At 44.8% G+C, this 26,629-nt stretch overlaps 1 protein-coding gene across 3 annotated transcripts in view; it reads left to right on the forward strand.

Moving 5' to 3' along the window:
• LOC147692342 (inositol-trisphosphate 3-kinase A-like) overlaps positions 1-26,629 on the forward strand; it is a 913,921-nt gene that overhangs the window by 787,687 nt on the left and 99,605 nt on the right. For all 3 annotated transcript variants that reach the window (XM_086938574.1, XM_086938575.1, XM_086938576.1), the window contains exon 6: positions 9,845-9,946. In XM_086938574.1, coding sequence (XP_086794700.1) covers positions 9,845-9,946 — 102 coding nt within the window. The remainder of the gene's footprint in view (positions 1-9,844; positions 9,947-26,629) is intronic.

The following is a 26,629-nucleotide window of genomic DNA, read 5'->3' on the forward strand; positions in this document are numbered from 1 at the left end:
AGATGCTATGCAGAAGAGGCTAAGGACTCATGGGTATCCTTGTTGTGGCTGGCCGAATTGTCCTACAACAATGCCTGGCATAGTTCTACGGGTGAATCTCCGTTTCGGGCCAACACGGGTTATCATGCTGACACCTTGCCTGTTACTATCACTAGCGATGTGCAAAACCATCCTACCGTTGCTGCCCGGATGAAGGCATTGTTGAAGATCCATCGCCGGGTACAACTGCACTTGGAAAGGGCGAAAGACTCGTACAAGAAGTGGGAAGATCGGCATCGTCAGAAGGGTCCAGTATACCAGGTGGGGGATAAGGTGTGGCTGTCGACAAAAAACATTTGTTTTCGCTACCGCAGCATCTTCCACCCTCGATTCATCGGACCATATGAAATACTGCGGGTGGTGAATTAAGTGGCATACAAGCTGAAACTGCCAGCCTCCTTACGGATACATCCGGTATTTCATTGCAGTTTACTGAAACCAGCCAAAACGGGACGACGTCAAGAGGTCCCTCCGGTGATGAGAGACGGCCAGCTGGAGTTTGAGGTGCGTCGTATCCTGGATTCCAAATTCCAAAAAGGGAAACTGTGGTATTTAATCTCGTGGAAAGGATACACTTCGGAGGATGACTCCTGGGAACCGTGTACAGAAGTGCATGCCCCTCTTGCGGTTCGACGGTTCCATGCCCAGAATCCAGGGAAGCCTGGGGCTAGAAGGCGCCATTAAGGAGGGCATACTGTCAGGATTTGCGTAATTGCGCCTACAGAACTACAACGCCCATAATGCTAAATCGGTGGAGAACTGATTCTATATATATACAGGATGTCCACTAGGGGGCTTCGTAAGTGATTACTCTTTTGAACCTGTGAGTGTTGGTGTCGAGTTCTACGTTTTGGGAAACTACTATCCTGGATCAAAGACTTTGGAACATTTGGAGTTTGCCGTTATCTTTCCGCGAGCGGCTGCCGCGGAAAGGAATCGAGGAGCGGCTGTCGCGGAAAGGAATCGAGGAGCGGCTAAGAACTTGGTTTTGTGAGCAAGGACTGCGGAGGGCGTTTCCTTGTCCTGCCTTACCCGTTCGCTTGCGGCTGCCGCGAGGGAAGGTGCACCGTGGTTGGAGCTTGTTTCCAGGAACCGTTTGGATTTGAGTACCTTGGGATTAGAACGAAAGAAACTGGTGAGGGTTTGTTTCTTTTCACGAGCAATCATCGCGAGGAAGAACGGCTATTGGAGGATTCTCAACCAAAGAACCCTGACTGGTCTCTATAACGGTTACGAACTGGTAGGCCTCTACGGAGGAATCTTTTGTTCGTTTCTATTTTTGTTAGTGTTCCCTATATAGTTGGGCCCAACTAGGAATACTGTTTCGTGAGCTACATTTTTGTTCAGGAGGAACTTGGTCCGTTTAATAGAAGCCATTTCCCATTATTGTTTCGGGACTGAAGTTTCCCTTCCTACATATTACTTTGCTGGGTTACTGGAGAGAACTTTTATCAATCAAAGGGAAGATTATGATGGGTATGTGTGTGGTATGAGAACATCTTTTATGAATACTAATGTGTGTGCGAACTATTGGTAATCAGTGGTTTTCTTGCAGGCGGCACTTGGCTATAGAGAAGTATCTATGGTATAGAGAGACAGAGGTCCCCTCCTGATTTATTTGGTATGTATTGTTTCAATAGCGAGAATTGAATGAGAGTAGTTAGAACTGTTGTGATAATTCTCTCTTCTTGTCATTTCAGCTGTCCCATCCGTTCCAGTCCCTTTCCTTACCTTCCCTGATTTATCCCTCGCTTGATTACCTCTACGCTCTGTGTTTTCTGTTCAGTCAGAGTGTGGGGAAATCTGGAGGTGGACCCCTTTCAGCATCACCCTGATCCTGAGGCAACGAGAATCGTGACAAAATCAGCCGAGTGGTGGGGGTGTGCTTTGGTGTCCTGAAAAGCCTTCGGAAGGTCATGAAACTCCTTCCTATGGAGGCCAGACGGACACTGGTGCATGCCCTTGACACCGCCCGATGGTAATCTCCTTTATCTGGGTACTACGGTGAGGAGCCTTGATCGCCTACAGGTGATACAAAATGCTGCTGCCCGTTTGGTCCTGAGGCTGCCTAGAAGATCGGCCTCAAAGGCCGCATTGCAGGCACTTCACTGGCTTCCGGTGAGGAGTAGAATAGAGTTCAAGGCCCTGTGCACATGCCACTGGATTATTGTTGGCAAAGCACCGGTGCCGTTACAGAGCCTTGTTACTCTGTATAAGCCCACTCTGGCCCTAAGACCTTCTGGCTCCGGTCTTCTGGTAGTTCCCAAAGTAAAAAGGGCGTGCATGGGGGCAGGTCTTTCCGATTTCTGGCAGCCAGAAGCTGGAATAAGCTCCCGATGGAACTGCGCCTCGAACCGCTAGAGTCGATTTTTAGGGGTAAACTTAAAACCCATTTATTTGTGCAGCAGGCTGGCGATGTAGACTGCTGCGGCAATGCTGTTTCCATTCACTATAGCGCGGGGACATGCCGATGTGAGTAACGAGGCGCTCTACAAGCTTCCCTATTATTATTATTATTATTATTATTATTATTATTATTATTATTATTATTATTATTATTATGCCTTCACTCGATAACTCGTAGCCTAAGAATAGGACGTTCAGGTGGGTATTTCGTGATTTCTTGAAATTTAATTTATACCCTTCAGAAGCAAACCCAAGTATTATGGTGTTCACTTTTATCAAGTGTACGTCCAAATCATCATCTGTAAGATAGATGTCGTCGACATAAAATAATGCCTCATCATCATACGTTTGTAGTAACTCTGTTGCTCTGGCTGAAAATAAACCTGGACTATTCTTGAATCCCTCCCTGGGGGGGACGGCAAAATTGTCTCTGTGTCCCCATTATTGAGAAAGCGGTCAAGTACCTACATTCTGGTGCAATGTTTTGACAGAAGAAACAGTTAGAAATATCTAATGTGGTTTTATATTTCTTTCCGCACAATGTTATTCATCAGTGCTGCAGTGTGCATTTTGTACTGCAAAGGTTTTGCAACAAGTGTTTAAATGTCTCTAGTCCAAAACTAGACTATATGAATTGTCTGGTTTGGAGACAGGAAACAAAGGATTGTTCATAGATGAGGTGCATGTTTCAATCACCCCTTGGTATTCAAGTTGATCTAAGATCTCCCTGACCTGTTTTTTAGCTTCTTGCTTAACTGGATACTGCCTCTGTGCAGTAGGTTGATTTCTTAACTGGATTTTATGGTGAGGAGAGTCCTCATCCCATCCTACGTGATTTTTGTATAATGCTGGAGCCTGGGCTACTGCCCATTTTCTGGCATATGTGTATTTTTTATGAATTGGAATGTGATTTGAGAAGGCTGGCATAATTATCTCTTCGCCATGTGGGCACTTCCTGACAAATTCAGGTTGCCAGTCTTGTTCAGCTAGAAGAATGTCATAACCCTTAGATAGCTTCTCCCAAAAGAGTGCTTTTATTTTCCTAGTTATGTCACCCTCCATCCGGAGTGGTACTTCATATAACTTATGGGGTACACTAACCCTGGTGTCGGCAGTTTTAACTTGAATGCATTCATTCAAGTCCACTGTCTCCAGATGGTCCTTCAAGATCTTGCGAGCTATGGTGACTTCTGCTGCGCTGTCTAGCATTGTCTGGGCCCACTCCCCGTTCTTGAGTTGTGTCCTCAAGATCCTCGGCATGTCTGATCTTTAGACTTGCTACCTTCTTTTTGGTGAATTGGGTCTTCTTATTTTTCGGAACGTCCTGTTCATCTTTGGACTTCACTCGTTCCTTTTTTTTCTGATCGTCCTCCTCTTTCGGATTTCTGCGAGGAAGTCTGAAAGGTACGAGAGGAACGTGTATCAGTATCTTGATATCTATCAGGTTTTCTCAAATAATCCCTATTACTGAGGTTATACCTCTTTTCTGAGGGCTCCTGTTTAGGAGACCTTTGTCTGGACTGAGAACGCTTCTCTTTAGGAACTGTCTGTTTAGTGTTCTCCCACTTCTTTTTAGAAGTAGTGAGATTTTTTTTAATAAAAACTTTTTAAGGATTTTCTGTCAGTTGGAGTTGTACTGGTTTCCCATCCAAACTATCTCTACCTAGTTCTTCATAGGATTTTTCAATACTTCTTGCAAGTTCATATGGTTGTTCTGATTTATCGATTTCTTTTAATTTTTGGCGGATTGCCACGGACGCTGCTTCACCTTTAATGTTTGCTAATAGTGTAGCCGAGACCTGTTGGAAATCTTTTAGTAACTTCATACTAAGATTTAAAGCAGGTTCTGATCCGTATTCATTTTGAATCTGTCTTAGGACATCTGGTATTACCGGCATAGATGGAACACCATGTGTTTTTGTGTAGATTGAAGCAAAGACTGTACCCCAAGTGTCACAGTCCTCCACGTGTGGTGTGATCCCCATTGGTAAACAGATTGTCAGAATCCTGTGTTTCTAGATAATGGGTCGTGCACCGCTTCTGAATTTTTATATGCTGTTTAGACTGTGCTCTAGGGTATCACCTCCCTCCTGAGGTGTCTTTGATAGCTCCACTGGTCGCACACCTGTTACGTCACAGGTGTGTCACCCTAGGCACAAGTATCGAGTGCTGGTTACCAGCTCAGATAAACGATATAGTTCATACTGTGGTTCAATTCATCAAAGTTCATTGGAATGATTTATGTTTACGCCTAACATGATCTAATTTGAAGTAAATGTGAATTAACTGGTGGAAATAGGTATTAAAGAACTTTGATGAATTGAACCACAGTATGAACTATATCGTTTATCTGAGCTGGTAACCAGCACTCGATACTTGTGCCTAGGGTGACACACCTGTGACGTAACAGGTGTGCGACCAGTGGAGAATCCTGTGTTTCTCATGAGGTGTACTATCGGGAAATACTGCCTCTATTTGAGTAATTTTTTGAGCTAACCAGAACGGAATTTGTTCCCGTTTTGCAGGTAATTTACCAATGACTGATTGTATAGTATGTGGTGTCATTTTGTTTGTGTTTCCCTGATGAGGGGTGTGTTGTGGAATCTTCATAGCAGGTTGGACTGTTAAAGTCCACATTACACATTGAACCAACTGTCTATGTATTTTAATTAGCTGTTTTTTCTGATCTAATAATTCTGGACCTGTCATTTGTTCAATGGCAAGATGTGGTGTATAGCTGGCTAATACCGGCCATGTTGCTCCTGGTCTACCTAGTGGACCGAGCCTGGTAATGTGATTTTGATGTTGTAGGTCGCCTTTAAACCAGAGCTGATGCTCTTGGTAAGTTAGTGGAATTTCAACGTCCTCGAAAGGAACGTATTCCACTGGAGGTTCCTCTACTTTGTAGTAGTGGAACTCGTGTGTTACTGGATTTGCTGCAGGAAACAGAATCCATGATTAGAATACCTCTGTCTGCCAATATTCATGTGCCTCTATAACAAATATTACTTTACCACCTCTCGATGATACTCCATTATTTATAAGCTTTATAGTGATTGTTTTACTTATATTTACCGGGATGAGTATAGCATCCAGGTCATTCTGTTGGAGACTTGTGTCGTCTAAAACTGCCTGAGCTGCTGCTGCAGCTCTCTCCCTTTCGTCGTCACTCTCTGACATTTTTTTGACCGAAATTTTGCAGAGCAAGTTTCAAGGAAACAAAGATAATGTGCACAATATTTTTGGAACACTGTATCCTTCAACGTTGAACAAACCAATAACTACTACATAGGATTTTTTTTTCTACTCAGTTTTTGGCGGATATTATATCCTTTTACCCACTCCAGACGTCTATTGGAGTATTTACGTGAAAAAAGGGGTCTGTGTGAAAAGCCCGACTGAGTTACTCTCTTATCTAGCGTTAGATTATCGCCTTACCAAACGTTGGGCGGCATGTAGTGTAGTTCCTATATTCCCAATAGGCTCTGCACATTGGAATAATATATACTATAGATTAGACGTAGGACTGAGGTCGACTAGGTCTCTATCAAATATATTAGACTTAATTGTGAGTGCCAGCTAGCTCAGAGGTCACTAGAAACTTTCTCGAATGAACAAGAAAGGATTCGTTTCTGACAACCGCATAAACATGACAACTTTGTTTCCCAAGAATAAGAAATGTATCTCTAGAGTCGCGGAAACAATAGATAGATATTTCACTCAGTCAATCGTGCATGCTACATTTCACCAGAGGTGCAGAGAAATAGGGAGACGGGCGTTTTCAATAAAAGTATTTATTGAACAGTCTTCTTTCTCATGCAGAGGAAATGAACTGCTATAATTGTAATACTGGTTGCAAAGTACAATGCGTACAGTACGAAGAGTATTATAAAATAATACTGTAAAAGCATGATATGATTTTTAAGCCATATAAAATAACCTAGAATACATACATTTTAATTAAGAAAGACTAAAAGTACTCAACTGGTGCTTCTAAAATACGTCTACCCCGGTGTACCTAACCTAGGTCTAGTACAAGGGAAGAAGTAAGTGAGGTGTAGCTTAGTTTCAGTATTCTTTTGCCAAGAACCTATCCAAGAATTCTCGAAGGGTCTAATCAGCTCCGTACTTTGGTTTAGAACGAAGCAGGTCTGGTATCTCTCTCTGAGGACTCGCCAACAACCCGCAAGGGTAGCTTGGAAACACTGGAGCTGGATTTCTCGGCAAGAGAAAAGACAGCGTCTCTCTCAGTGCGTCTGCTGGAGGGTCAGCTTCCTTCGGCACTTGCTTCAGCGAGCTGTGTCGTGTAGGTAGATAGTCAAACTGCTCCAAACTACTGTGTGTTTGCCTGGGCAAGTCTGGGCATATTTATACCTTGAAGGTGCCGGGTTTGATGTAAGGTTGGACATAATAACGTCATCAAAGACTCAGTACTTTGAAAACTCCATGAGTTCTTGGTTAAATCAATATTCAAGCAAGAGAAAGTCCCTGACTGCTGAAGGCGGGTTTTTCCAAGAAATCGTTGTGAATTTTCGGAACTAGTGGAAGTAGCCATGCCGTATTTGGACTGCATAGGCTAAGTCTAAATATGGTTATGATTTCTATGCCTATATAAGGATAGGGTGATTTATACCTCTATATGGGCATGACTCGGGAAAATTACACTAGGATCCTAAATTCATATACAACAGGAGGTCAGTGGTGAACCAGGCGGCTTTCCTGGGGCGCTGTTTGTCAGGTTTGCGTAGCAAGGGGAGCTCGTCTGCGCAGTTGGAGATCTATATGTGGAGTCCTCTGGCTACGGTGTTCGTGTCGTATGTCCAGGTGTGGTTGTCTCTGGTGAGGGTGGAGTTAAGTTGGTGCTGAAAACCAAGGTTTGAGCCTCGGGTCGCGTCCACATCCTGTGATTCTGGGCAAATCACTTAATCACCTCGTACCTACCCAAAAAAATAAATAAATAATATGTCCTTGTGTAATGTAACCGGTGCTCATGTAAAGCGCTCCAATACCTTCGGGTCGAGTTTGCGCTATATAAAGCTGCACAAAAAAAACCACACAAAGCAAAGTTCTAATTTTAGACAAATTTTGCGATTGAGGAGGAGGAGGTTGATGTCAAAACTTGAATTTAGGTTCCTCAAGCATTTGCCATCACTTCATCCTCTGATATTATAGGGTTTACAATGACATTATAGTCTCACCCTAGGGTCCTGGGGATGTTACAATCAGTTTGATTTCGATCCCTTAGGGCAGTGATTCTTAACATGGGGTCTGTGTCACCTACACAGAGGTCCATGACTGTTTACAAAATTAAGTGATTTTAGCAGAATAAATAATTATATATATATACATAAAAAAGCTAAAGGTAAAATTGAAAATATTATGTTGTGATTTGTGTTTTTGATGTTTTCCTTTTTTCTTTACTTTGTTTATTGTTTTGATGTTCAAAATGAAAAAAACTTTTGTGGCGATCCCCGACTCCTAGTAGTGATTCATGTGGAGACCAAACGAGTCAAAGGATTAGGAATTGCTACCTAAGGGCTTTCTAGAATGGAATGTATGGCACCAAGAAACTGGCAAGATGGACTAATCCACACCTTTCCACCTCACATACTTAGGCAGAGAACAGTTTACAATAGCAACAGAAATCCTCTCTTCCTTAGGGTAAGGGATGTACCATTCACGTGGCCACTGCTCCTTACATTGCTCTTGTTGATCAAGTCTTAAATAGAAGCGAGTCTGAATATATATTTTTTTAGACTTCATCAATAGGACATTTTAAAGTGCCAGACTTCTCAGTAAAGTCAGCATGAACAGTGCTGTAGCACAACATTCTTGCCTGTGGGTCCAAGTTGTGCTCCAGGGAGAAGTCAAGGTTTCTCATCTGGGCCAGCCCCTGTTCTGCTCTTCAATACTGTGGCTCTTGAGACCTTAACATGTATCTCAAACAGAATGCCTGCAATTTGGTGAATTGAAAAGACCGTGTTAATACTCAATTTCAAGAGGCAGTGTGTTCCTGCGTCAAGGCCCCCCCCGACATACCAACATATCAGTAAATACAGTCAATTCAATGAACAGGTCCACTCAATAAATGAGTTCTAGATCAGCAGAATAGGTAAAAGGTTTATAACAAAATTCTGAATATAGCCTTATTGCTCATCGTAGATGGCTATACCAGCCATCGGCTCGGGCCTTTAACAAAGGAGCAGGAATTTAATGGCTGGTATAGGCCAGCTACGAGGGGCTATAAGGCTATTTAGAACATTTTGCCACTAGAGGCCAGAATGTTCTAACAAATAAAACAAAGGCCTCGGAGCCTGAGGGGGTTTAAATACCATCCCGCCCGACAGGCCTTTGTTTACATCAATAGCTGTGAACAAACACAACGTGGAATGTTGTTCTACTGGCTTTTACCGGCCCATAGAAGCACAAAGCCCTCCATTGTATTCAATGGAGTGCTCCACATTCCAATGTTCTGATACAGAGTAAGTGCCTTTAAACCTCCCAGTAAAAAAGGCAATACAGAGAAAGACAAAATCAAAAACTAGTCAAAGTCCAAAGTGGGTAGCAAAATCAGGAGAGAAACGGACATCATCCCTAGAGGAACAGGAATGTCTTCTGGCTCGCCCCGAAAATCAAGGGTTTTTATATAGTATTTGTGCAATTATATCATCAGACCTGCAAACATCACTGTGATGTGAGCAAATGTATCATTGTATTAGCAATTCAGAGCACAGTAACATTAAATGCTTTATTGGCTTAGCACCTAAGCACAATTCTACTGCATGAATAATTATTCTGCCCCTTCTATGCTAATGTTATCTGGTGATGGTAGGACAAACTAGTTATATAAACAACAGTGTGTTATATGAATGAATAGGGCACAGTGATATAGTGGAAAGATCTTGAAGAGATAGCGTCTGTTTCGTGAGTGAGCCTTTGGAAGTTCATTGAAAACAGCACGAACAATGAAAATGGAAATAAACAAATAATAATGTGCTTGCCTACCTGGTGCAGAAACGACAGGCAGTGAGATATGTAGGGCAGAAGGAATATGCATGACTAGCGTGACATCCATCTTGAACAAGTTGGTGGCTATGCCAACATTAAGACAAATTTGACAAGGATCAGAAACACACACTTCCACACATTATAGAGAATTTGTTTCAAAGACAACAGTACCATACCAGTGTGTAAATATGTAACCAAGGGTGAAAATACATTCTGCACCACATTATGAAGGAAAAGATATATACGTACAAAAATCCCTTATAATACTTTCCTCATTTCATTGTTTTATCACCCACTAACTGAATGGAGGTTCTTTGAAATGGCACTCAGAGCATATACGTATTACATGAGAGGCACAGTACTGACACCTTACATGGCATGTTTCCCACAGATGGAAGGTGGCGGCGTGAAGAGGGATTTTAAAAAGACCCGAAGCAAGGAGCAGATCGTTGAAACCTTTTTGGCCTTTACCCGATGCAGAAAGGATATTTTGGTAAGATAATGTGTCCCCCGAAGCAGTGAAGCGGAATAATGGTTTGAAAACAGTTGTTTTTAAAAAAGGCTACATTTGCAGTGTTAATTTTCTGTGTTTTTGGTAGGTGTCTTGTCTAAGGTGAGACAATCTTATTTTCCAGATCTACTGGTAAATTGAAAGTGAAGGTCAGTCTAGTGGGTCTGGCAATGTCGTAGTGTACCGCACCAACAGGCACATGCAGAAATATTGCATTTTGCGATTCCTTAATTGCGAAAAATAAGGAATCGCAATTAAGGAATTGCAAAATGCAATGCATCAAGAAATTGCTAAAAAAATTGCGATTTCTTAATATTCCTTAATTGCGACTTGCAATTTGAGAGTCGCAATTAAGGAATACCTCCCCATTCATTCCTATGGGCCTAGAGGCCCATAGGAATGAATGGAAAGACATTCTCAATTTGCGATTAGCAATTAGCGAATCGCAAATTGAGAATGCGGACTTGAGACATACTGGTGTGATGGTCTTAAAGACAGGGGCACTGGTTTCAGAGTCTTTGGCTCCTAAGTGGACCCCAATCACCTGCCAGCTCTTTCACAGGAGCACAACATTTCCATGCTCCCACATCTGACCAAAGCTTCTATTCCAGACGACAGACCCCGGTGTCTCACAGAGGATCACACAACACCACACAGACACACACTACACAGACACACACAGCACACACACACACACCGCACACACACACACACCACCACCACACACACACACAACACCACACACACACACACCACACACATAACACTACATACATAAACCACACACAAGACCACACACAACACCACACACAACACCACACACAACACCACACACACCACACACAACACCACACACAACACCACACACACCACACACACACACCACACCACACACACCACACACACACACACACCACACACACACACACACCACACACCACACACCACACACATACACACACAAACACCACACACACAACACCACACAACACCACACACACACACCACACACACACAACACCACACACACACACACACACACTCACCACCACACACTCACCACCACACACTCACCACCACACACTCACCACCACACACTCACCACTACACACTCACCAGGCACACACACACCACCAGCCATTGGTGCACACTTTCAACAGGCACACACAACACCAGCCGTCACAGCACGCTTTCACCAGGAACACACTCACATCACCAGCCGTCAGTGCACGCTTTTACCAGGCACATACAACACCAGCCGTCATTGCACGCTTTCACCAGGCACACACACCACCAGCCGTCTGTGCACGCTTTCACCAGGCACACACACCACCAGTTGTCAGTGCACGCTTCCACCAGGCACACACACCTCCAGCCGGCAGTGCACGCTTCCAACAGGCACACACACCACCAGCCATCAGTGCACAATTTCTACAGGCACACACACCGCCAGCCATCTGTACACACATCAATTGTTAACGCATCCACAATTAACTATTGTAGCAATTGCAGTATGGCACACTTTACTTTTAAACATATTCATCTAAAGAGCAGCATGCCACCATTGCTCCAATTCAAATCCAACCCACATAATTCCACTACAAACCACATGCATACACTCCATAACACATGGCGAAAAGACATTGCCATTTACAATGCCATTTGCTCAAACTCAAATCCGAGACCTATTGTATTTCCAATGCTTGTTTACTTTAATGCGGATCGTGGCGCCCATTTCAGGGACACCGCGCACTCTGTAATACAATAGCTCTTGCATTTTCCAAACTTTGACCTATCGGTATTTTGTAATTGACAATGCTTTTTATTATTCCAAAGTTTTTTAAACCCATAAATAAAAGGCATTGTCATTTACAACGATAATAGCTCAAAATTTCACAATTGCGAGACCTATTGCATTGTGAATGCTTGTTCTTTCAGCAATACATTAAGACTCTCTTTGTTTCGATTCCCTGAGAGCAAAATACAAAATCATGCCCAAAAAGATAAGACAAAGAGAACGAGGGTTGTTTCGAGGGACCCTTTAAAGAGGCAATGTCAGTCATCTCCTTGTGGGGCCCAGAACTGCTGTTGCAGCACTTTGGTGAACGTTATTGTGCCTGTTTATTGTTATGCCTACAAAATATTTGAATACATAAACCATGAGTTGTATTTTGAGCGGTGTCAAGCATTGTTTTTAAATGCAGGCTAGGGGGATCAGCGTGATTAACTCCTACTTTCTGATACGAACATGGAAGTCAGGCACAGTTACAAGGGGCCTGTTAGAGTGGCAATGCAAGTCATGTCCCAGTGGTTTACAGCCGGCCCATCGCTTTTCATTTGGTTATTTCAGTGTTCTTTAAAATCCTTACTTCCAAGTGGTTGATCTTTTACGATTAGATTGTTCAACTGATCCTGTTTCCCATCAATTATTTTAATTAGGACGGCTATTGTCTGTGAGATGGAAACCTGTACATCTAATGTATTGGCCCTGCAGTACTGCAACATCTGCCATGGCATCTGGTGTTTTTTTTTCTTTCTCTGGAATCATTCCTTGGGGCTGGACGACCTGCATTGCATTTGCGGTTTCCCTTGCTTGTAGGCCTTACGCCTCCCCTGCCTATGATTGGGGATCATGCTGCTCTTCCAGGGGGTCTAGACTCAAGTTCTGGTGTTGTTGAGTGACTCATGAGCTTGAGGTGCTCGGGAATATACTTCTTTTGCCCTGCTGATCTGCAGTGTCAGGCCCCTTGATTAAGGCCTGATCTTTAACCTTCTCTGTGGGCTGAGAATGCCATCTAGATGTGACTTCTATTTTAATATCCATGTGGTCCTTGGTTTTCTCTTCCTGCTCTTCTTGATTCCCCACTCCCATGGGTCGATAAAGGGGCATGACTAGGAAGGACTTAGAGGAAGCTGTCGTAATGTGGAGTGGCACAGGGTGGAGTAGAGTGGAGTGGCATGTCATAGAACGGAGTGCCATTAGGTTTCATACAGTGGAGTGGCACGTCATAGAATGGAGTGGCGCGTTATACAGTGGAGTGCCTTGTTGTAGAGTAGAGTGGCATGGCGTGTCATAGAGTGTCATAGAGTGGCAGGTCATAGAGTGGCATTCAATGGACTGGTGTACAGTGGAGTGGCGGGCGTAAACTGGAGTGCAGTGTCCTACTCCTACAGTGGAATGGAGTATCTTAGAGTGGAGGAGCATAGAGTAGAGTGGTGTTGCATAAAATGGAGTGGCATGTCACAAAGTGGACTGGCGTGCAATGTCGTGGAGTAATGTGTCGTGGAGTGGATTGACATGTGATAGAATGGAGTGGTGTGTAACAGAGTGGGGTGGGGTCTCATAGAGTAGAGGGGCATGTCAGAGTGGCATTTAGTAGGGAGTAGTGGCTTCTGGTAGAGTGCAGTGGTGTGTCGTACAATGGAGTGACGTGCAGTGTTGGAGAGTGTCGTGGAGTGGGGTGAATTGGCGTGTTGTAGAGTGTCATAGTGAGTAGTGGCATAGAGTGGAGTGCAGAGTTGCAGAGTCGAGTCATACAGTAGAGCTGAGTGGTGTGTCAGAGTGGCATGTCAGAGTTGTGTGTCAAAGTGTCTTACAGGAGGGGCATAGAGTGGAGTGGCATGCTGAAGAGTGGAGTGACATGTCATAGAATGGAAGAGATTGGCATGGTCTAATGTTGTAGAGTGGAGCACAGAGTTGTAGAGTGGTGTGGTGTGGTGTACCGTGGAAAGGTGTGTCATACAGTTGAATGGAGTGATATGTCATAGAGTGGAGTGTCATATAGTGTCTTACAATGGAGGGACTTGAAGTGGAGTGGAATAGAGTGGAGGGGTATGTCGAAGAATGGAGTGGTGTGTCATAGACTATACTGGAGTGTCAAAGACTGGAAGGGAGTGTCGTACTGTGGAGTGGCTCATCATAGGGTGAAGTGACGGTGTCATAGAATAGTATGGATTGGCATATAGTGGAGGGGCATATCGTGGCATAGAGTGGACTGACGTGTTTTAGAATGGTGTGTCATAGAGTGTCTTAGAGTGGCGGGCATAGAGTGGAATAATATAGAGTGTAGTGGCATGTCGTAGAGTGGAGTGACATAGCATGTAGGAGCATCCTATGGATTACACAAACAGTACTATGCTACATTTCAAAAGTGTGGTCTAAACAATATGGCTGCCTTTTATTATGCAAGGTCTTTGGTTAACCAATAATGATGTGTTTAATCATTCGCATGCTCCGCAGTATACCACAGATCAATCAATCAAGGTTGGTAAAGCGCAGATACTCACCATTGCAGGGGTTGGGCAGTGGGGGTAGTGAGGCAGATCTGTTGATTACTTGGGCTGTCCAAAAAGCCATGTCTTGATGTCCTTCTGAACTGGGGTAGAGTTAGAGATTACTAGATGTGGAGGGGAAGGTGTTCTAGGCTTTAGCTGGAAGGTAGGAGAAGGACATTCCTCCTGTTCTAGTCTTGCTGATATGCGGGACATTGGCCAAAGAGAGCTGGGCTGATCGGAGGTGTCTTTTGAGTGCATGGAAGGAGAGGCAGCTGTTCAGGTATGCAGGTCCGGTGTTATGAAGGGCTTTGTATGCGTGGGTGAGTAGGTTAAAGGTAATTCTTCTTTTGACTGGAATTCAGTCGAGATCTCGGAGGTATTAGGTGATGTGGCTTTGACTGGGGATATCGAGGATCGGTCTGGCTTTGGCGTTTTGGAAAGTTTTGAGCTTGGTAAGGAGTTTCTTGTTGATTCCCGCATGGAAAGCATTGTCGTAGTCCAGTCTACTACTGAAAAGTGCGTGGATGACAGTTTTTCTGGTTTTGGTTAGGATCCACCTGAAAGTCTTTCGAAGCATGTGGAGGGTGTTGAAGCAAATAAAGGAGACGTCGTTGATCTGGCGGTTCACTGTGAAGGATGAGTCCAGTATGAACCTGAGGTTTTGTGCATGGTCCGTCGGGTGAGGTATTTCCGAGGGCCAAGGGCAACCAGAAGTAATTCCATGTGGAGGGGATGGTGCCAAGGATGAGGACTTCAGTCTTTTCTGAGTTGAGTTTTAGGCAGTTGTTGTTCATCCAGGTGGCGATGGCTTTCATCTCTTCTTGGAAGTTGTGTCTGGTGATGTTGGGTTCGTTGGTGAGGGAGATATTCAGCTGGTTGCCATCCACGTAGGGGCCCCTGTTTCCTGCAAATGGTTGTGAGGGGGGCCATGCAGGCGATGAAGAGGATGGGGGCTGAGCCCTGGGGCACTCCACAGTTGGTCTCTGTAAGTTCCGAGAGGTAGGGAGGGAGTCTGACCCACTGAGTTCTGCCGGTGAGGAAGGAGCAGATCCAGTTGAGGGGCTTGATGGGTACAGGCCTCAGCAAGGCCTGCGAGTGCCAAGGGTTCGCCCTTCTGTGCACGGAGTCCTCAGACTACACAAGAAATTGGCACGGAAACTGGAAATACAAAGACATAGTTTAATAAACCTTTAAATGTGGTACTACAGCCCACACAACACTCTACAGTATTGTACAAGGTAGCACAAAGAACTCAGACATGTGGTCCCCTTTTATACACAAAAGAAGGGGCTCATAAGTAGGCGGTTACAGCTCAAAGCATGATTTACAACCATATATGGACATTTCTTGAACATGATTGATACATGGGTGGAGTTAACGGTTCTTGAGACCCGCCGAATTCACATTCCAATCTACGCTAATCAGAGACAGATGTGACCCCTACTGGGCATGCGCTAGTCGCACAAGGAACTATTTATAGCCTGTTGCTGGGCAAACTTCAGGGGTGACAATCAGTGAGGTAGGACTCGCCTCGTGTCGAGCACATGGCAACGTATAGCATACAAGATGGACGCCAGGAAACAAAATGGAGTCTGGCCGTATTTCAAGTACGAGCGGGAAAACTAGAACAAAGACATGATAGCATGTCTTCAGTGAATGCTTAATACTATCGCTGTTTTATTTACAACAGACAACCCTTTCAGCATTTGCTGAAGACATTCGGTTTCCTTGGATAATCTAAATACTCATTGTTTATATCGATGCTCATCTTGTCAGCTATTTCTCTAGTTATAGTTTTCTTATGGGTAGCCTCTGCGACAGTTTGTTTATTAGGCACACAAAATGAAAGACATAAAGAACATATCATTGGGCTACATTGAATACATACACAACATGAACATAATATGGCAACAAGTATACAAAGTCCAGTGAGAACTTTCCAACCCCATGTAGAAATCAAGGTCCAAAACCACCCAAAGAAGGTCCAGGATCCATTTTCGACATGTATATCAGCTGCAATTTTATGTAATTTGTTAATAGCTTTTTACACAGAAGGAGTGTGGTCAGGGATAAAGATGCAGCAGCTGCTTCCGATAATCCTACAAGCTTCGCCTCTATCTGCTAGCATTACATCCAGAACCATTTGGTTCTGTAATACAACAATCCTAGTAATTTGCAACTCTTCAGTAAGATTCCCAAGAGCTGCAGCAGTTTGATTGGTAACAGCTTCAACCACCCTTGTTAATCGTCGTATCTTTCTGCTGTTCAGAGCAGCTCCCACAAAGAAAAATAATCCTAAATTGAAATCTATATACTGCTGCAGACTAGTATCAGTCTGATCAATATCATCTACAGACAGAGTTCGCTTATATCTATTTATAGTCACATTATTCAATAGTTTCAAATCTTTGTGATATGATGCAGGTGCCAGGAATACAGGTGGCAGTAAAAACGATACATAACATACTCCGGACCATCCAGCTGGTAATCGATAATAGCCTTTGTTTCCACATACAAAGTAAGTATTATGAGAGGCTAAGAATGTACTGTTGTTCAGGCCATCAATATTCAATACAACAATACAATCACTAACACCTACAGGAATATGGCCTACACTCTGTACACATAAATCTGCTTGTGCTTGGGCCACTGAAATCACAAACTTCTCTTGTCCAACAGTGTCTCTGGTGTTCGTGAAAATATAAGGTGTCGATTCATTGTCCGGTCGATATTCTTCCCACTTCCATATAGTTCCATTGGCTTGTGGATAGCCCTCCTTATCTTGATGGCATTCTTTATTCAGTCTGAAAAGTAGTCTACCTACTGTCGGTTTTCTTGTAGCAAAAAGCAAAGTATACCATGCTATACAAGAGCCATTGTGAGAGAAAGGAAGAGGTATGAACAGTGTTCTCCCTTTCTTTTGATGCGCTGGCATCATTCCACATATCCAGCAGTCTGTAGCATTTGTAGCAACGTGGGTATGATGCAGCATCTGAATGAAAGTGTTATTCAAATATGACTGCCGATGTTTCAACTCTTGATATGGGAGTGTATAGAAAAAGTGCTCATCAGGGACTGGAGTGGAAACAACATATAGCTCACGAGCAGGAGATTTATCCTCCACAAACCACATGACTGTAGCAATAGCTTCTATAATGATAATAAAACCTACAGAACCAAAAATCTTCTTCTTATCCATTTGAACAAATGTACACAGTATCTTCCTGAAACTAAAGTGTTGTCAGAACTCTTACCCCTAGGTAGCCGTTGTTTTCTTCACCAGCGGGCCAAGCTGGGTGTCACTACACTAATGCATGGCTGATCCCCCCCTTGCCTCATCGGCTCTCCGTTTCACTGACCTAGGAACCGTTCTGACAACTTCTCACACAATTGCAGATTCATTTCTTGGTCGCAGATTATATCTTCTTGATCCAGGGATTGTCTGGTCCGGGAAGAATTCCTCAGATTCGTCTGGTACCACAGCACGGCCTCTTTCCGTAGTCAAGATATCTCGATGGCCGGTCAATACAGCAGGCTCCACCAGGTCAGGTTGTACTTTCCGGCAAAGAATGGAATGGATCCAATTTTTTCGCACTGCTGTTCTTGTGGCAAAGAGGACCTGTTCAGGACCGCACCACCTCGGCTCCAGACTGCTTGACCTCTCGAAAGACTTCACCAGGACGAAGTCACCAGGCCGGAGGTTATGACCTTCTCCTGTGGACCGGTCCGGGAGTGCTTCTCGAACCTGTTGGAATGGAAACCAAGCTGTCAGTTAATTTTGCCAAATAGTCATTCATTAAAACACAAGGTACATCGTACACTGAGCTCGGTTTGGGCACCCCCCATATGTTCATGGGGCACCCGAAAACGATCTCATAGGGCGTTAGGTCCGTCCGAAAATGCGGTACTGATCTGATAGACAAAAATGCCAAAGGCAAAGCATCTGGCCAAGTCAGAGAAGTAGAAGCCTGTATTTTTGCTAATTTTTACTTCAATGTGCCATTGTACTTTTCCACCAATCCTGCTGTTTGAGGGTGGAACACAGCATGGAACTTTTGCACAATGCATAATCCCTTCAGGACATACTTAATAACGTCCGCCACAAAATGGGGCCCGTTGTCACTCCACAACAATCTGCAAGCACCATATCGAGGAAAAAATTCCTTCAACAGCACCTTGGCAGTAGTCATTGCAATATTGTCCTTTGTAGGGTATGCTTCTATCCATTTACTGAATGCACAAACCACAACCAGGACATACCTCAGATTATTGCACTGTTCCAGCTGAATATAATCCATTTGCAGTACTTCAAAAGGTGCAGTTGGTGTTGCAAATCCTCCTGCTGGAGTTCGTGTTCCTTTTCCTGGATTATACTTAAGGCAAATCTTGCAGGTCTGTACTATTCTCTTTGCCGTGCTAGCAATCTCTGGATGCTCCCAAACTTGTGTAAGCAATTTCACAATTGCCGAAGCTCCAACATGTGCTAGCCCATGTGCCATCTGAACCATAGGTTGTACAAAGGCTGTGAGTAACTTCCACCTATCCATCTGCTTATTCCTCCAACAGCCTTCATCATCCATTTCTCCATCTTTTGACCATTGTTCTCGTTCTTTCTCAGTAGCAGTCTTTTGTATCTCTAACACCTTTTCCCTAGCATCATGCCACCGCTCAACTTGTGACTTCACAACATACATTGGAGTGGAGCCAGGCTGCATCGCAGTTTCACGTGCAACTCAATCTATAAAAGCGTTTCCTTGTCCCACTTTATCTGTCACTTTCTTGTGTGCACTACATTTCACTATAGCTATCTTTTTAGGATAGGTCAGTGCAGTCAAGAGATTATGTACTAATTCTCCATACATTATCTGTGCTCCATGTGATGTCAAAAAGCCCCTTTCCTTCCAGAGCAGGCCAAAATCATGCGCTACTCCGAAAGCATAGCGGCTGTCCGTATAGACGTTCACACATAACCCTGCACTAAGCTCACATGCTCGTATCAACGCTATCAGTTCTGCTGCTTGAGCTGATTTCTGCGGTATGCGTGCTGTCTCCACTATTGTGTGTAGTGTAGTAATTGCATATGCTGCTGAGGTAGTCCCATCCGGTAACTTCAAACAAGACCCATCCACCCACAGCTCTCCATCCACATCTGTAAAGGGCGTATCTTGCAAGTCAATACGACCCTTTGTCTGTTCCTCAGTCACAAAGACACAGTCATGTGTCTCTTGTGCCTCAGACTGAGTCGCTGGGAAGGGCAACCACATGGCTGGATTCAATGTTGCACATCTCTTCAATGTAATATGAGGAGCCAATAGTGTTAGCTCATACCCTGTCAGACGAGCACTAGTTAAATGCTGCGTCTTTGTTTGGTTCAAAAGGGCATCCACAGCATGGTGTGTCTAAAAAGGCTTGAATACGATCTGGTGTAAGTGCACGCCCCTCCTTAAACAAAAGGTGACCTAAGTAGGTTACCTTTGGTCTACAATATTGCAATTTCTTTTTCGATACTTTGTCATTGTGCGATGCCAAAAAGGTAAGCAAAGACAACGTACACTCCTCACATTGTTCAGGGGTGTCGGCTGCCAACAAGATGTCATCGACATATTGTATAAGCGCCACACCATCGGGTAAAATAAAAGAATACAATTGTCCTTTCAACGCTTGACTATAAATACTGGGACTCTCAGTATAGCCTTGGGGAACTCTACAAAATCTGTACGATCTATTGTTCAACGTGAATCCGAAAAGATATCGGCTGTCAGGATGAATAGGGATCGAAAAGAAAGCGTTCTTCAAGTCTATAACAGAGAACGTTGTTGCAGTTGGCGGGACCAGAGTAAGAAGTGTCGTAATGTCAGAAACCACTGGGTATTGAGGTATCACTATCTTATTGACCTCCCTCAAACCGATAATAAATCGATAAATCCTAGTGTCAGTATCTTTCTTCAAAATCGGTAGTATAGGACTGTTACACACATTGTATGGGACTTCTTCAACAGCCCCTACTTTAATCAGATCCCGCACTATCTGTATTAGCGCCTCCTCCCCCTCCTGTGAAATTCGATACTGAGGCAGGCGTGGCAACACAGCTCCCTCCTTTACACTAATGTGCACCGGAGGAATGATCATCTGCCCCACATCAGTATCTGAAGTGGCCCACAAAGTGTGAGGTAAAGAGGCCAGTGCAGCATCTTCTTTAATCGTATACACCCTCTCCATTGTTGGATAATTGTCATTTAAGATGACACGTACTCCTTCAGGGGAGCATCGTATCGTAGCCCGAAAATGCTTGAGCATATCCAGGCCTACAATGTTGTCAGGCGTGTTCGGGGAGAGCAAAAAATGGACATGGTGCAGCAAACTGATCTACATAAAGTGCAAGAGGTTGTGATAGTGGGCTAATAGAAGGCGTTCCATCGAACCCTATTGACGTAATTGTTAAGCCAGACAGGGGAGCCCTCAGAACCAATTTTTTAGACAAAGCGCTACGAGTAGCTCCTGTATCTACCAGGAACCGATCAGTAGAACCCAAAACATGTGCTGTAACATAAGGACCCCTCTGATCTACTGGCACTTCCACTGATTCCTTACCCCATCCTTCGCAATCCTATGCATACTGTGAATCATGCTGTTCAGGAGGTACATATTCAGACATTTGATATTGATTTCGTCGATCAAAGACATTGGACCCATCTCGCGGTCGCATACTAGTATCAAACCTAGCTCAATCATTCGTGTTGCCCCTAGGGCCTGAAGAACCTCCTCTACCCCTCATGAATCCCTGCCCCCGCTCTTGCCGCTGTGCACGCAACAATGGACACTCATTCGCCCAATGGCCTCTCTGCCTACAATATGCACATTGATCCCGGGCCAAATCAGTACGGCCCGAAGAGGAAGAAGCCGGGAAGTTTCTGCCGCCTCTATCATTACCTCTACAAAATGGCCCATACACTTGCGCTAACACAACCTTCGTTTTTAAATCTTTAGATTTCTTTTCCTTACTACCTTTCGCTTCTAGTTCCTGACGCTCATAATACTGAGCCATCGTCAGGAGGGATGCTGGCGACAAAGTCGTCCAAGAGCTTTCACTCGCTTTTAATCGACCTGCTACTCCCGGTAATAAATTCGAAACCTATTTAGCAACAAAAAGATGTCGAACCGTGTCGTCCGTAAGCGACTGGCCGCTGAAATCATGGAAAGTGTTCTCAAATCGCGTAAAGAAATCTGAAACTGATTCATCTACTTTCTGTTTACAGGACGCTAACATAGTCCAATCAATCTTTTTAGGGGGGGATAAGCGTTTTTAATTTAATCAAAATAGCAGCGGGAAGATCTAAAATCGACTGGGGCGGTTTCTGTGCAGGTTTCCTTTCTCTATCCTCATCCTCAAGATCCGCCCATCTAACCTTAAATATCTGAAGGTCATCTACCTTTCGTATAGATCTTCACATATCTGGGGGTAATATAAGCCCGAAAAACAAATCAATATCAGGAAAGGTCATAGTACAGGAATTTAGGGCCCCCTCAACTTCCTCGTAAAAGGCTGCGGGATTCTTTTGTGGATCAGGCAATGCCGCTTTTAATGCCATAACATCAGCTCTATTCCAAAGAGTATAAACCCAGTTATAGATGAAATACCCTTGAGCATCAGCAGACCCTCAATCCAAACTAGTGCCCGCTCCTTTAGGAGGAACGTACAAAGGCGCTGCCTCCTGCATCGGCTTAACATGCACTGCATCAATCTTATCTGAATAAAAGATGGATAACTGCTTCCCGTCGACACTCAGATTCGTTTTCTCCTCGCCGGCTTTCCTTTTCCTCGCTTCATCCCGTAGCCGAAACATCTCCTCCCGCAACGTAAATATCCGTCGAATCGCATCAGGCACCTGAGAAGGACGAAAAAGACCTTTACGCATTTCTTTAGAATCGGCTATCACATCATCTGGTTCAAGAACATCAGAATATTTCCAAAAAGCTGTTACTACTTCATTAGAAACAAATTCAGTAAAGTATAGTTTCTCCCTATCCTCCCATGCTTCAAGCTCTTCCAATAAATCTTTAAGGGAGACAGCATCTTTGTTGACCCGATAAGCAATCTTACGGAGATCAGCCATACGCTCGGTCGACAACATAGACCGCGTATCCACTTTCTGCCCGGGCGGTCCAAAATCCTGATCTCCTCCTTTCGGGGCAGACGAGCCAGCGTACGGGGGCGGAGTGCGATCTAATAACGAAAAATCATCATCCGATTTATTAAGGACAGGATAAAGAGGCTGTCGAACAGGATACTGGTCAGAGATTTGCAACCGACGTTCTTTCTCCTGTTTCTCTTCTAATTCCTTTGCGCTTTTTCGACTCGTGCGCTCTCTCACGCTCACTCTTACGTTGCTCCTTCACAATCAGTGCCTGCTCATGCTTCTCTCTACTCTCGTACCTCTTTCACCCACATACGTATACATTCAAACATATCTTGTCTCACTCGCCGCTTACACATACACTGCTCCACATACTCAATTTTCCGCAAATCAAATAATCCATACATAGGCCATCGTATCTCAGAATCCTTTTTGCCCTAACGTGCTGTACATTATGGGGAAAGACCAAACTTCACATACATATCCCTATTCGGCGTCCCTTCCGGGGGAGCCGGCTGTGATTCTTCTAGTATCAACCGGTCATTTCCAAAACAGCAGCACCACTTACGGAATGCGCTAAAAACAGGCATGTCTAAAAATAGTGCAAACTATGCAATATTATAATTAAAATGGCACTTAAAACGTTGCACCACTCCAATCCAAAGATCAGGAGAAATATCTCCACATTGCCTGCCTATATGAGTTGCAACGCATATATACCCCAATTCAAACCAAACAATATGACTAGTCACCTCAAACAAACAAACAAATTAGTCGCGGAAAGTGTATCCTAAAACTGCCTTGCCAATCAAGACTACCAAAAGCTCGCAGCAAGTATCGTACAACGATTCTTACCAATCAAGAGCGTCCAGATTCCAACTGCCAAGTTCCAAATTCGCCCAAACGGCCACTATGCGGCAAACCGACAGAAGAGGTCTCAGTCGATGACCGGCGCCACCCAGATGGTCAGATCGGAAGGGAAGGAAGAATACCTTGGGATGCCAGGACTAAAGACGCCGCTGGCAGTGATCACGTCCCCGGCAAGGTTCCAATCCTTCGTCACGACCAGTCCTTCGAGTATCCGAGTCGCCGATGAGCCCCACGTGACGGGCGCCAATTGATGGGTACAGGCCTCAGCAAGGCCTGCGAGTGCAAAGGGTTCGCCCTTCTGTGCACGGAGTCCTCAGACTACACAAGAAATTGGCACGGAAACTGGAAATACAAAGACATAGTTTAATAAACCTTTAAAGGTGGTACTACAGCCCACACAACACTCTACAGTATTGTACAAGGTAGCACAAAGAACTCAGACATGCGGTCCCCTTTTATACACAAAAGAAGGGGCTCATAAGTAGGCGGTTACAGCTCAAAGCATGATTTACAACCATATATGGACATTTCTTGAACATGATCGATACATGGGTGGAGTTAACGGTTCTTGAGACCCGCCGAATGCACATTCCAATCTACGCTAATCAGAGACAGATGTGACCCCTACTGGGCATGCGCTAGACGCACAAGGAACTATTTATAGCCTGTTGCTGGGCATACTTCAGGGGTGACAATCAGTGAGGTAGGACTCGCCTCGTGGCGAGCACATGGCAATGTATAGCATACAAGATGGACGCCAGAAAACAAAATGGAGTCTGGCCGTATTTCAAGTACGAGCGGGAAAACTAGAACAAAGATACGATAACATGTCTTCAGTGAATTCTTAATACTATCGCTGTTTTATTTACAACAGGCTTGTTGTGGATGCCGGCGTTGTGGAGTCTTGTGGCTAGGGTGTGGTGGGAGATGTTGTTGAATGGACCTGAGAGGTCTAGGAGGTTGAGTGCTGCTGCTTCGATGTGGTCAAGGAGGGAACGGATGTTGTCGGTGGAGGCGAGTAGGGTGGTCTCTGTGCTTTGGTTGCTTTGGAATCCAGATTGGGAGGTGTCCAGGACATTGTTAGCTTCGATGAAGTTTGTTAGCTGGATGTAGATGGCCTTTTCGATGACCTTGGCTGCAAAGGAAAGCAGGGATATGGGTCCAAAGTTCTTGAGGTCTGTTGAGTCCATGGACTGTTTGAGGAGGAGGCGGTTGACTTTGGTGTGTTTCTAATCTTCGGGGAAGGTGGCTGTCTTGAAGGAGCAGTTTATCATCCAACATAGTTTGGATGCAATGGCGGAGGCGGCTCTGTGGAAGATGTGGTGTAGGCAGGAGTCTGAGGGTGCTCTGGAGTAAATGCCTTTCATGGTCTTCAAGTTGTTTTCTTTTGTGAGCGGGATCCATGTAAACAGTGTCTGTTGAGTGGGGTTGCATGAGGGGGGAGATGGAGCGGTGAGGTGGTCTTGGTTGTCGAAGTTGTCTTAGATCATCTTCATCTTGTGTTGGAAGAAGGTGCTGAGTCTGTTACAGAGTTCTTGGGAGGGTGGGACAGCTGTTGCTTTGCTGCAGGGTTTGGCGAACTCCTTGATGATGGAGAAGAGCTCTATGGTGTTGTTGCGTTGTTGAGGATTCTGTCTTGGAGGGATTTCTTCCTTTTGGATTTGATGAGTTGGTGGTGTGTGGTGGTGCCTGCTTTGTAGGCGGTGGGTGCTTCCAGGGTTTTATTGTTTCTCCATGTCTTTTTGAGTCGTCTGCAGGAGCATCTGAATTTTTGACATGGAGGGGTGAACTAGCTTGCTTTGTTGATGTGTCTTGTGATGGCTTTCTTAAGTGGGGTGAGTGTGTCAGCGCAGATCAGGATTCAGAGGTGGAAGTTACATGCTGCGGCGTTTGCGTCTGACGTTGGTGGTGGTGGGGGTGCTAACGAGGACAGGGTGAGCTGGTCTTCGGTGATTTGTGACAGCTTCTGCAGGGGAGGTGGTGGGCATGCTTGGGTACGGTGTTTTTTTTGAAGAAGTGGATGCAGTAGTGATCTGTCCAGAGGAGTTCCGTGATGTGGCTGTAGGGGACACTGTTTACTCCATTGAAGATGAGGTTGAATGTGTCCCACTGTGTGCGTGGGGGTGGTGACTATTTGTTTCAGTCCTATGCTTGCTAAGTTCTCTAGGATGGAGGTGGTGTTTGAGTCATCGTGGTTATCCAAGTGGAAGCTGCGGTCTGCGAGTAGGATGTAGTCTGTGTATGCGAGAGCAGGGGGTGCAATGAGGCCAGTAATGGCATCGGTAAAGGGAGCATAGGGCATGGGCAGCCTGTAGATGAGGGTTCTGTGAAGGATCGTTTTGGAGGTGGTCTGGATCTGGAAGTGGAGGTGCTCCATGAAGGTTGTTGTGTTGTCCAGCGGGTCTTGCAGAGGGTGTTTTTGTGGATGATGGTGATGCCTCCTCCTGGATGGGTGGGGCTGTCGCTGCGCAAGAACTTTTATCCGTCGGGAATGATGGTGGCAATGTCAGTGCAGAGTTGGCATTTGTCCAGGTTTCCGTGAGGAAGGTGACGTCGGGCAAGTAGGTGGTGAGGAGGTAACAGATTTCTGTGGTGTGTTTGAGTAGGGAACAAACGTTGAGGAGGATGCATTTGGGCAGTTTGTGAGCATTGATGTAAAGTAGGTTAAAAAAGGTGCTGGGGTATGGAGGTGGGTGAAGGTGCGGCTGCAATGTAGATATGAGAGGGGGCCGTGGGTGTTGTTCGGCATCGAGAGCTGGCAGTTGTTGCGTCAGGGGTTGAGATCGTGGAGGGTGCTGGAGTTGTGGGGGATCAGATGGCCAGGGTCCCTGGCGCAGGTCATGGTCGGGTTACACACAGGCGCAGATGGGCTTGCCCTTGGCATGCCTTTGGAACGGCCGCCATTAAGTAGGGATGGGGACAGCTGGGAGGCGGGAGCGGAAAGGACATGCTGGAGGGGGAAGGGCCACAGGGGTAGCAGCGGTGGGGGAAGCGAGGTAAAAATAAGGGAGAGAGTGAAAAGAGAAGGAAAGGGAAGAAACAGAGGGCGCAAAAGGAAAGAGGCAAGAGAGGCAGAACAGCAAATGAGCAGAGTGTTATTCCACTGGACTGTTATGAGGAAACTAAACTCAGCGGCAATAGAATTGATTGAGCATGTTTGCAAATAATGCATATCAAGTTATTTGATGTGTGGATATAATTTTACATTTTGTTTCATTAATAATCAATAAGGTATTGTTATGCCTTTATGATTGGCATCTAGATTTGCTGAGCTAATGTACTATTTGGTGATAGTCCTTGTTGCAACCGATGCTTGTTTCTTGATGAACTTATCCCCAGAATTCAAGGACTCCAGTGCAACAAACAACTTGTCTTGGGTTAGCCA

This window comes from Lissotriton vulgaris, chromosome 9 (genome assembly GCF_964263255.1).
Source record: "Lissotriton vulgaris chromosome 9, aLisVul1.2, whole genome shotgun sequence".
NCBI classification, from domain to species: domain Eukaryota; kingdom Metazoa; phylum Chordata; class Amphibia; order Caudata; family Salamandridae; genus Lissotriton; species Lissotriton vulgaris.